Source organism: Lactuca serriola, chromosome 9 (genome assembly GCF_051521515.1).
Source record: "Lactuca serriola cultivar US96UC23 chromosome 9, Lser_US96UC23_V15, whole genome shotgun sequence".
Lineage (NCBI taxonomy): Eukaryota > Viridiplantae > Streptophyta > Magnoliopsida > Asterales > Asteraceae > Lactuca > Lactuca serriola.
The window spans coordinates 105956959-105969356 of NC_136416.1; the positions used below are offsets into that span (position 1 = coordinate 105956959).

Consider the following 12398-nt stretch of genomic DNA (forward strand, 5'->3'; position numbering starts at 1 on the left):
GACCCTTAGTCTCTATTGTTGTGTCTTTGAGCTTTTGAGAAGAATACTGCCCTTATTTTTCTCATTTTGAAGGAGTTAAAGAAGATTGAAGGTGCATTACTTTGTGGGAAGTTTAAAGATCCAAAATCCTCACTCATTTTGCAAATCTTTTGAGGTATCAAGTTTGTACCTTGTCTTCTCCTTGCTTAGATCTCTGCATCTCATGATTTTTTATTCTTTTGGTCCCTTTTGGGTTGGTTTTATGGTTTATGTAGTTTGAGGGGCTTATTCTTTTAGATCTGGGTATATTATGAGATTCTTAAGCTTAAAGGTGCAAGATTTAAGATGTTTATGGTCTCATGCATGCATTAAGTCACCTATTAAGTCCTTTTTAAGCTCAATAGCTCCATTAAGCCATACATGCGCGTAAAGTTAGCAACTTTACGTGATAATCCATCTTAAGGAAGTCAGATCTGAGTTTTGGAATGAAGTCTAAATAGATTAGGAGTTGAAAATGGAAGTTGACTGAATGGAGGAGTACACTGTATGTACAATCCTATATGTGCAGCGTACAAGCCCTAAAGCGTGTACGCTTAGCGTATAGCTGAGTACGCCCCGCGTACTTAGTTGGTCGGGCTTCTGTTTGGGCCATTCTTTTGGGCTTAGATGTTTAGTGCTTTGTTGGGCCATCTGATTTCAAGTGTTTTGGTCTAGGAATATTTTTGGACCTTGAGGAAAGACCCATGAAAGGGGTTGGGCCCAATTTGGAAAATTGAGCCATGATTGGCCTTAGATGATTATTTTGGTATTGGGCCTTTTTGGATTGTAGGTTTGGGCCTTAGTCTTGGACCAAACTAGGTAATGCGTAAAATGGTCTTTTTACCTACTTTGGACTATTGGAATCTAAATATTAATTGTTATTTGGTGTTGATAGCTCGGGGATTAGTCGGCCAGCAGCCAGAGATTTATTCGTGTGATTCAGAAGTTCGAGCTGAGTTTCATAATTGTGCTTAGCGTTTAGAAGGCACCAATGCCGGTCCATGATTTTGATATGTTAGGGTGCTAGATGTCTACGTGACTCTTACATGTGTTATGTATTTGTATGCTTACCGAGCGGGGCCCAATGACCATTTTTATGCTTGTATCTATATGATTATTGCATGTGTATGTGTTTATATGCTATGTGTTTATATGTATGCGGGGCGGGATCCGATCTATATATCGAGTCGGGCCCGATGTCGGGCGGGGCCCAATAACGGACGGGGCCCATTCTATGTTTATTATGTATGATATGTGGTATGTTGGGGAACTTACTACGTTTTGTGCTTATAGTTTTCCATTTATGTTTCAGGTACTTCCAGTTACAAAGGGAAGTGCTCGAGTTCATTGAAGGGAACACACACCACCTCGTTCCACATTTTCTTGATTTACTCTGATATGATATGTTGATCGATACATTTGGTTATCTGGATTTTTATGATGATGTATTTGGATAACAATTTTCTTAAAGTTAAAATGAAATTTTCGGATCTTATTTTTTGGACGTTAGAAGTTGATATCAGAGCCTTAGTTTGAGGGATTTGAACATACTCTCTGGTGTGTCTGAACTCAAACTGGGGATTTTGTTAAAGATTTTGCAAAAAGAAATGCATTTTTAAGAAAAGAATTTTTCTAAGACAAGAAAGGGTGTGTGTATGTAATCAGCCGAGCTCAAGTAAGTTTTCCCAAAATACTCATACATGTTATATGATATTATTTGATTTGTGAATTTGTGAATCACATGCTAGTTAGGGCTAAGGATCTGCTCAGTTTTTGCATGATAGAATGCTAAGAAAGATGCATTTGTATGTCTTTTGTATGAGCTTGTAGACTTGCATGTTATTACTGATCAATCAGTGATAGGATGGTCTGATTAGTTGATGCTTGGTTCTGGTTACTTGATGCTTGAATGTTGCTTGCTTTGTTCTTTTAGAACTTCTTATTAGCTTCAGCTAACTAGTAAGTGAATATGCTAAGTTACATATTATGGGAACTAAATAATTTTAGAAGGTTAGGTTTTAACTCTATTGCGCAACTCTTGTCTGAGTCCAACCGTTGTCGTGTGAGACCTTTCATTCGAAGAATTATATGGTTTTAGTGATATGTAATTGTATTAGTGAGCTAGTTAGAGGAAGTTAGTGGGAGTTCCTTTTGCAACAGATGGCGAAGAGTGGTATGGAGTTTGCCCTAGGAAAACCTAGGATGAGATCTAGTGTTGGGAGCCTTATTTTGTTGAGGGTTATTCGTATGGATATAGGGTGACTTGGCAGATTCAAGGAAATCCATGAGGAAAGTACAGATAGATGTGGAAGGTATTATGGGCCCGTACTACTAGTAGCAGAGGATCTGTACTCGAGTCAAGGAGGGATGCGATAAAACCAAGAAGGTTGTAGAGATTATGATCCTTCGATGTATTCTAATGCTTATTCTGATGGTTTATATGGTCTATTTTCAGTATGGTGACATTGCGAGGCAGGCCTGTTGGCAATTTTGGTGCTAGAGAGGCTTCAGGCTCAGGTTCTGGAGCGGGGAAGCTAGATGATCAGACTAGGGAGTTCATCTCGACTAAGATTACGCATTGCATTCTTGAGTAGACTCCTATGATCTTTGTTACGGTCAAGGAGGGCATTCTAGAGAGTTTGGATGAGCGGTTGATCGCCTTTCGTTCTGAGATGTTGGCATTATATGGGGCGCACTCTTTGACCTTCAGGGAGTTCCAGACATGTGGAGCTCCGAATTTTCACGAGGCGAAGGTCCCGATAGCGAACAGGAGATGGTTAGCAGATGTTGCTAACGCCTTCCGCACCATCAGTTTCCCCGAGGGGGAAAAGGTCAGACTTGCCTCCTGTCTTCTAAAGGACAGGGCACAAGATTAATAGGAGGAGATCGGGGTGTAGTAGGTGATGAGGCAGTTGATTCGATGACCTGGGATGACTTTATTACTAGGTTCAGGGTTGAGTTCGCACCTGTGATTGAGGTGCATCAGTTGGCGCGAGAGTTTCAGGATCTCCTCCAGACTATTGAGACGGTGGTTGAGCTCACCGCGATGTTTTGGGAGAGTGAACTTTTGGTTCCGCAATATGTGGCGGATGAGGAGATGAAGAAGACTCGGTATAATGAGATGTTAAGGAGTAATATTCGGCTATTTTTGAGTCTATCTAACAGCAACACGTTGGAGGATATGATAGTGTGAGCTAGGGAGAGGGAGATTGATCTAGATATGGAGAAGAAGAGGAAGCAAGATTTTGTGCCGAGTGCTGAGGGTTCGGGAAAGAGGCCCAAGGTATTTGATTCTAGATAGAGAGGCCATTAGGGTCGTAGCCGCTGTGGCGAGTGAAACAAGGTGCACGAGGGAACATGCAGGGTGGGTGGTTATGGCTGCTTCAAGTACGGCCAGATTGGCCATACTAACAGAGATTGCACTGCTACCACCACCACCACCCTAGTATCTGATATGATTTGCTTTTATTGCAATCAGAAGGACCACAAGAAGGCCCATTGTTCGAGTTTGGCTGTAGTAGGACATGTGTACGCACATGCTCCTGCAACTCTTCAGATTACAAACAGCCTCCAGGGTCGGGTAGATGCACCTGTGGTGAAGAGCAGGGCCTTTCAGTTGACAGCCGAGGAGGCTAGTGCAGCACCAGATGTGGTGACAGGTATGTATCTTCTCCTTATCTCTTTATTTATATTGAACCGTTTCTTATATTTATGTGTTTTATTTTAGCATCGTTCCTTGTGAACGGTATTTCTGCATTGGTATTGTTTGATTCGGGGGCTACCCAATCTTTTGTATCGCTCGCGCTTAGCAAGAGGTTTTCTAGAGCTCTAGGTATGCAGTATTGTCCATTAGATGTCGAGATTGCTAATGATAGTTCTGTTCGGGTTGCAAGGATTCATCGGGGTTGTACTCTTCAATTATTCAACGAGCAATATACAGTTGATTTGGTTCCCATTCCTCTACGTGGGAAGAAGGTTATTGTGGGTATTGATTGGTTGAGCCCTAATAGGGCAACGATCGACTGTAAGCAGCAATTAGTTCGGTTTTGGACCCTAATTGGGGGAGATTTAGTGATTCATTGGGAGGGATCTCAACATGGGCTGATTTTGTGTTCGACAACGAGGGTCAGACGCTATTTCCAGCAAGGTTGTTTCGGTTATGTCTCCGATGTTATGGATACCCGAGATAAGGGTAAGGAGACCGTGGATGATGTGTCGATTGTGCGGGATTACCCGGATGTGTTTCCGGTGGATTTTCCTGGGTTGCCTCCGGAGAGGCAGGTTGAGTTCATGATTGATCTGGTTGCTGGTGCGGCTTTGATAACCAAAGCACCATATCGGCTGGCTCCTCCAGAGATGCAAGAGTTGTCTACACAACTGCAGGAGCTGTTAGACAAGGGATTCATTTGATGGAGCAGCTCGCCTTAGGGATCACCGATCTTGTTTGTGAAGAAGAAGGATGGGTCTCTTCATATATGCATTAACTACAGTAAGCTGAATAAGGTAACGGTGAAGAACCGTTATCCACTCCCAAGGATTGATGTTCTCGTTTACTACCTTTAGGGTGCGTCTTGGTTCTCCAAGATTGATTTGATCTCGGGTTATCATTAAATGAGGTTTAGGGATGAGGATGTGCAGAAGACAGCTTTTCAGACTCGTTATGGTCATTACGATTTCGTGGTGATGCATTTTAGGCTCACTAATGCTCATGTCGCTTTCATGGATCTCATGAACTGTGTGTGCAGACTAATGCTGGATCGGTCTATGATTGTGCTCATTAATGATATCTTGGTTTATTCCAAGACTCAGGAGTAGCACGAGGACCACTTGAGGGAAGTGCTGGAGACTTTGAGGAGGTAGAGACTTTTCCAAAGTTCTCCAAGTGTGAGTTTTGGTTGTGCGAGGTGCAGTGTCTGAGGCACCTTGTTAACCAGAATGGTATTCTGGTTGATCCGGCCAAGATTAAGGTCATGATGCAGTGGGAGGTTCCGAGGTCTCCATCTGAGATTCAGAGTTTTCTTGGTTTGGCGGGTTATTATCAGAGATTCATCTAGGATTTCTCTAATATAGTTGTTTCTCTAACCCGACTGAAAAAGAAGATAGTTATATTTTTGCTGGGGGCCTGAGCAAGAGGCAACTTTTGAGACCTTGAGACAGCAATTATGTGAGGCGCTGAGTTTGACCTTGTCCGAGGGTGTTGAGGATTTTGTGGTATATTGTAATGTATCGATCACAGGATTAGGGGTAGTGTTGATGCATATGGGTCGCATGATCGTTTATGCTTCAAGGCAGCTGAAGCCTCATGAGGCGAATTATCCGACGCTTGATTTGGAGTTGGGGGCTGTGGTTTTCACCCTTAAGATTTGGCGGCATTACCTCTATCGGGCCCGCTATACTATTTACACAGATCATAAGAGCTTGATGTATTTCATGGATCAGCCGAATCAGAATATGAGGCAACACCGGTGCTTGGATGTGGTGAAGGATTATGATTGTGAGATCCTTTATCACCCGGGGAAGCCCAATGTGGTGGCAGATGCTCTCAACCTCAGGGAGATCATGACTCCGATTAGATACATAATTTTAAGGATGACCGTGATTACTCCGTTGTTGGAGTGGATTCGTGAGGCTCAGGTTGAGGCTATGAAGGAAGAGCACTGAAAAAGTGAGCATATCGTGGGTAAGGTGGCTTCCTTCGATTATGATAATCATGGATTGGTGACTCTGCATCGGCGGGTTTGAGTTCCATATTAGGGCCATGGATTGTTGACTCTGCATCCCGGGGCGACGAAGATGTATAGGGATCTTCGTCCTGATTATTGGTGGCCCTATATGAAGCAGGATGTGGCCTAGTGTGTGGAGCGGTGCTTGACTTGCAAGAAAGTCAAGGCTGAACATCAGCGACCTCAAGGCAAGATGTAGCTGTTGGAGATTATCGTAAGGAAATGGGAAGATATTACCATGGATTTCATAACGAAGCTACCACGGACTACGCGCGTAGTGGATTCGATTTGGTTCATAATGGATTGTTTGATCAAGAGCGCGCATTTCATCCCGATTTAGGAGAGTATTTATGTAGAGAAGTTGGCTGAGATTTATATTAGGGAGGTTGTGGCACGTCATGGAGTGCCAATATCAGTGGTTTCCGACAGAGATTTCCAGTTTACTTCCAGGTTTTGGAAGAGGTTTCATGATGAGTTAGGCACTTGTCTCCACTTCAGCACAACATTCAATCTGCAGAGTGACGGTCAAAGTGAGCAGACTATTCAGACCCTATAGAATTTGTTGTGGGCATGTGTTCTGGATTTCAGTAGGAGTTAGGAAACGTATCTTCCGTTAGCATAATTTTTGTATAACAACAGTTATCATGCAAGCATTGATCGACCTACTTTCGAGATGCTCTAAGGGAGGAAGTGTAGGACCCTGATTTGTTAGGGCGAGGTTGGTCAACGGTTTATGGGGAGTATCGAAGTGGTACTCAAGACCACTTAGCTGATTCAGCGGGTTCGGAGTAGGCTCCAGACAACTCAGAATCAGCAGAAGAGTTATGTCGACAGACGCCAGTCACACTTAGAGTTCCAGGAGGGATATATGGTTCTCTTGAAAGTGTCACCTTGGAAAGGTGTCATCCGGTTTAGGAAGCGGGGCAAGCTGCGCCCCTGGTATATTGGTCATTTCATGGTGTTGGCTTGGGTGGGCCGGGTTGCTTATCGTTTGGATCTTCCAAGTGAGCTAAGTAGTATTTATAGCACGTTCCATATCTCTTAGCTGCAAAAGTGCTTAGTGGATGATTCCATAGTGGTATGATTGGAGTATATTCAAGTGGATGATCGCCTGAATTATATTGAGAGACCGGTGGCAATTCTAGATCGAAAGACGAGAACGATGAGGAACAAGCTTGTAGAGTTGGTGAAGGTGCAATGGTAGCACCGGAAGGGTTTAGAGTGGACTTGGGAGATGGAAGATGAGATGAGGGAGCACTACCCGGAGATATTTGGGGCAGTGGACTTCAAAGATGAAGTTTGATTCCAGTGGTGTAGAATTGTAACGCTTGGATTTTTGGTATGTTCTTGTATCCCCTTTATATTTATTTTATTGCAAATTGGTCCTTGGAGTAGTACTCAAGGCGTACCACATGGTACGCTTAGCGTACTAGCTGAGCAGCTAGTACGTGAGGCATACCACATGGTACACTTAGCGTACTAAAGAGGGAAGTGATGGCAGGTGTGAGGCCTCGTATGCTGGGCGTACGAGGATTACACTTAGAGTATGTGGAGATTAAGAAACCCTAATTTTAGGGTGTTGCACCCTATATAGAATCCTTAAGTCCCTAGGGCTGGCCTCTTTACTAGCCTCCAAACCTCCTAAACCCTAAATCTTTACCCTTAACTTCTATTGTTGTGTCTTTGAGCTTTAGAGAAGATTTTGGCCCTTATTTTGCTCATTTTGAAGGAGTTGAAGAAGATTGAAGTTGCATTGCTTTGTGGGAAGTTTAGAGATCCAGAATCCTCACTCATTTTGCAAGTCTTTTAGGGTATCAAGTGCATACCTTGCCTTCTCCTTTCTTAGATCTCTTCATGTCATGATTTGTTATGCTTTTGGTCCCTTTTGGGTTGGTTTGATGGGTTATGTCGTTTGAGGCGCTTATTCTTTTATATCTGGGTATATTATGAGATTCTTAATATTATAGGTGCAAGCTTTAGGATATTTATGGTCTCATGCATGCATTAAGTCACCTATTAAGTCCCTTTTGAGCTTAAGAACTCCATTAAGCCATGCATGCACGTAAAGTTAGCAAGTTTACGTGATAATCCATCCCAAGGAAGTCAGATCTGAGTTTTGGAGTGAAGTCTTATTGGATTAGGAGCTGAAAATGGAAGTTGGCTTAACGAAGGAGTACGCTGGGTATGCAAGCTTGTACGTGCAACTTACAAGCCCTAAAGCATGTACGCATAACGTACAGCTGAGTACGCCCTACGTACTAAACAGGCTGGGCTTTAGACGTTTAGGCTTCGGTTTAGGACATTCTTTTGGGCTTTTTAGGGCTTTGTTGGGCCATCTGATTTCAAGTGTTTTGGTCTAGGAATGTTTTTGGACGTTGGGGAAAGGCCTATGAAAGGGGTTGGACCCAATTTGGAAAATTGGTCCTAGATTTGGGCCCTGGATGATTATTTTGGTATTGGGCCTTTTTGGATTGTAGGTTTGGGCCTTTTCGGATTGTAGGTTTGGTGTTAATAGCTCGGGATTGGTCGGCTAGCAGCCAAAGATTTATTCATGTGATTCAACAGTTCGAGGTGAGTTTCCTCATTGTGCTTAGCGGGTCGAAGGCAACAATGTCGCCCCATGATTATGATATGTTAGGGTCCTAGATGTCTGCGTGACTCTCGTATGTGTTATGTATTTGTATGCTTACTGGGCGAAGCTCGATGTCGGGCGGGGCCCGATGACCATTTTGTATGCTTGTATCTATGTGATTATTGCATTTGTATATGTTTATATGTTATGTGTTTATATGTATGCGGGGCGGGGCCCGATCTGTATACCCAGCGGTGCCCGATGTCGGGCGAGGCCCAATGACGTGCGGGGCCCATTATTTGTTTATTATGTATCGTATGTGGTATGTTGGAGAACTCACTAAGCTTTATATTTACAGTTTTCAGTTTATGTTTCAGGTACTTCCGGTTCCAGAAGGAGGAGCTTGGGATGATTGCAGGTCACATACACCACCTTGTTCCACATTTTCTTGATTTACTCTGATATGATATGTTGGTCGATACATTTGGTTATCTGGATTTTTATGATGTATTTGGGTATCGGTTTTGTTAAATTAAAAATGAAATTTCGGTTCTTATTTTTGGGATGTTACAGGATTGAATTGGTGGTGTTGGTAGTAGAAACAATGGCAACATGGGGTTCCGACGGCGGCAATAACATTGATCGAGCACACCAGGGGTGATCGGTATTAATTCCTCTTTGTATTAAAGGCACTGGTAAAGGACGTCGGTGTCGAGTGAAGATATTGAAGATGAGATGAATGATTCATAGGGTTAATAAGATTTTATTGTAAGTGACATTGATTGATTTTCATATATATATTTTTGGTTTACAATAAACTAATGGAGTCGTAAAAAATAGAATCACCACAAAATAATTGGATGAATATGTTGGCAACTAGTCAGCTTCCATCCTTACATTTTCTTAATAACTTATTGCATATACGACCTCTAGAGTCAAGATTCAACTTGATTATTTAATAGTCTGAATTGATAATGTGTCCCAGCATTTTTTTTTTCTTTCAATTAATTTCTATATATAAGTTTAGTCATTTAGTCAAAGTATAAGATTGCACAACTGATTAAAGTATAGGGTCTATCGATATTCGCTCTTATTCAGTGAATATATATCCTCTTAATTTTTATTATATAAATATAAATATTATTTAATATTAATATACTTCAACATTACCATATTAATATTAGACTACTAGGTGTGGACAACATATTATTACATGTTATCACACTCAAATTGTCCACCTCATCATCCTAGTCACAATTTGGTGTTATAACACCAAGAGTGGAAATATGCAACACCAAATAACATAGGATAACACATACTATTTTCTATTTCTTTTTTTATTTTTTTTGGATGTTTTTAATTTCTATTATTCTAATTTGTTTTATTTTTTTATTTACTTCATATATTTCTAATTCGTTTTATTTTTTTAATATATTTCATATATTTATAAAAAAACATATAAATTAATAAAACACAATTTCATGAACTAGAAAATTAAAAACACCATACAAACTTAAAAAAAAAAACATTACAAACCAAAAAAAAAACATTGAAAAAAAAAAACACAGACAAACTATTCTTCGCCCAAGTATTTTTTCTCAATCTGTGCCTTCATCCTCCGTATCACTTCAGCTCGTCTTGGTGGTAAATTTTCTTCGTTTGTTGTAAGAATTGCCAATTCCTTCGACATGCGATCTTCTTGGGCTTCATGACGAAGGAAATCCAAATGCTCCCGTTGCAATTCGTATCTTTTATTTGCGATTTCCGTGTGGGCGTCGAATTTTTTTTTCATTTCCTCGTGCTCTCGAAGCCGACTTTCATTCTTCTCCGCATGTCGTTGAGCGCGTTTCGCTTTGTCGCGCCCCATAGGTCGTCGTGGCGGAGAGATTTCCTCGATGTCGTCAAACTCGTCCGGGATCTCATCAGTGTCCGCGTTGAGGTCGATGTTCGTGTGTCCGTCGGAAACGTCAACCGAACCCGAACCACGAGACCTTTTGGATTGTTGTTCCGATGATGTTGGCGTTTTCATCCATTTTGGATCTTTCCTCACTAACTCCATACTTTTTCATACTCAAATACGTGCCCCATTTGCACGTGATATTCCTCCCTTGCGGCTCTAAACACATCGAAATCATTGGCACCACTCTGACGTTGCGAAGAAAGTTTGTTGTATATGGAATTGAATTTGGTGCACTTCCAGCTAATTTGAGTCCATTTGCCGCTAAACATATCATTATTGCGATACGTGTCACCCTTGTTCAAAATTGTGCGGAATTTGACGATTACGGCATCCCAAAAAGCAACTCTCTTCATATCGTTCCCCATAGTTGGTTGTTTTGAAGTACCGCACCAAGTCGTCGCCAACGCATGCTCTTCCTCCGGTGTCCACCATGTTGGAGGTGCTTCCGTTTCGTCCGTCCCGACAACGACCTCTTTCCCTTTCTTTTTTGGTCTTCCTTTTTTCCCGATGCTCTCTGACTACCACCAACTTGCATCTCGACAACGGGTTCTTGCGTGGGTGTGGGTTGTGTGACTGTTTGGCGCATGGGATCGAATGTGGTAAAAAAGTTTTGTTGAATGTTTGCACTTTGTTGCATAAATGGCGAGGTAGGGAATTGTATTGGGGGTGAGGTGGTATTGAAAAAATTGCCGGAATATGGAATTTGTGGTGAGTTTTGAGAGTTTAGAAGGTTGATGTATCCCTCGTATCCCGCAAAACCTAATGGAGTGGATGTGTTTGTCTTCGGAGGAGGGGTATTCGGGTTTTGATCCATAGAGGGTAATTTTTTTTTGAATGAAATAGAGATGGATATAAATAAAGAGAGATAGAGAGGTAAAATGATATATATATATATATATATATATATATATATAAAGTTAATTGAAGAAGTAAATTTTTTTTATTAATTATACCGTATGCAACGGTATTATTACCGTTTTTCAACGGCTAAAAAACAAAAAAGTTCGAATTAAACACGTTATGGCTCGTTATCGTGGTAACATCTCATGGCGTAACGCGCCTTAACGCGACCCTGGGGCGGTGTTCCGCGCCATAGCGCCGTTAAGGGCGTATGCCACGTCAGATAACGCGGCTACCGCGTTGCCCACACCCGAGCGTCTTATTAGAACATATAATTGTGACAGATAGTGCCATTACAATCCATTAGCCATAGATACCTTTACAGACGACAGAAACCCTCGCTAAAACTACTTATCCCTAGTCTTCGATATACGGTTGACCAAATATGTTTGTCGTCTCCACAAGTTAGGCGGTAACGAAAATGTTTAAGCGGTTTTCTCAAAACTTATGCCGACGATTTGTCGTCCATATTGGTTTTGTGTGTGTGTGTGTCTCTCTCTCTTTCTCTCTCTCTCTCTCTCTCTCTCTATATATATATATATATATATATATATATATATATATATATATATATATATAGATATAGATCAGGTGAAAACTCATTTTAAAGTTAGGATGCGTGAGAAATACTTTAAAAACATCGAAAAAAATATGAATAACATACAAATCATAAAATCGAGCATATATCTATGTCCAAGAAAAAAAAATTGGAAATTTTTTTTTGGATCAATAAAATTGAATCATGGATCATAATGATGCAAAATAAAAAATTAAAATTGAATCATGATTCAATTTTAATGATGCAATTTTTTTTCCTAGACATAAATCTATGTTTGATTTAATGATTTGTATTTTTTTAGATATATTTTTTAATTTTTTAAGGTGTTCTTACTGTAAAATGAGTCTTACAGGAACCGGACTCTCTCTCTCTCTCTCTCTCTCTCTCTCTATATATATATATATATATATATATATATATATATATATATATATATATATATGCTTTGTTGAGTTTTTGAAAAAAAAAATAGAGATCTTAATATTCAACCTCAGCCACAGAATTCTCATTTGCTGCTTTAGCATTTCCACATACGTAGGAAAGATAGAGAATTATAATCATAAATGACTATCTAGCGACGTCCGTTCCTTTTTCCCTTCCACATTCCCTACCACCACAACCGTCACTATAATATTTGCGACAATTGTCACCGATTGTTATTTATGA

General features: G+C 40.8%; 1 protein-coding gene across 1 annotated transcript; it reads left to right on the forward strand.

Moving 5' to 3' along the window:
- Positions 1-3852: 3852 nt before the first annotated feature.
- On the forward strand, positions 3853-8974 carry LOC145076013 (uncharacterized). Its single transcript, XM_079022042.1, has 2 exons — positions 3853-4382; positions 8887-8974. Exons 1-2 carry the CDS (start codon positions 3853-3855, stop codon positions 8972-8974), a joined length of 618 nt encoding a protein of 205 aa, XP_078878168.1.
- The last annotated feature ends 3424 nt before the right edge of the window (positions 8975-12398 follow it).

Excerpts from the sequence above, each read along its gene's own strand:
- LOC145076013 (XM_079022042.1), top strand. The coding sequence starts at position 3,853 with ATGCAGTATTGTCCATTAGATGTCGAGATTGCTAATGATAGTTCTGTT. Across the intron at positions 4,383-8,886 it reads GCTCCTCCAGAGATGCAAGA|GATTGAATTGGTGGTGTTGG; the intron begins GTTGTCTACACA and ends GGGATGTTACAG.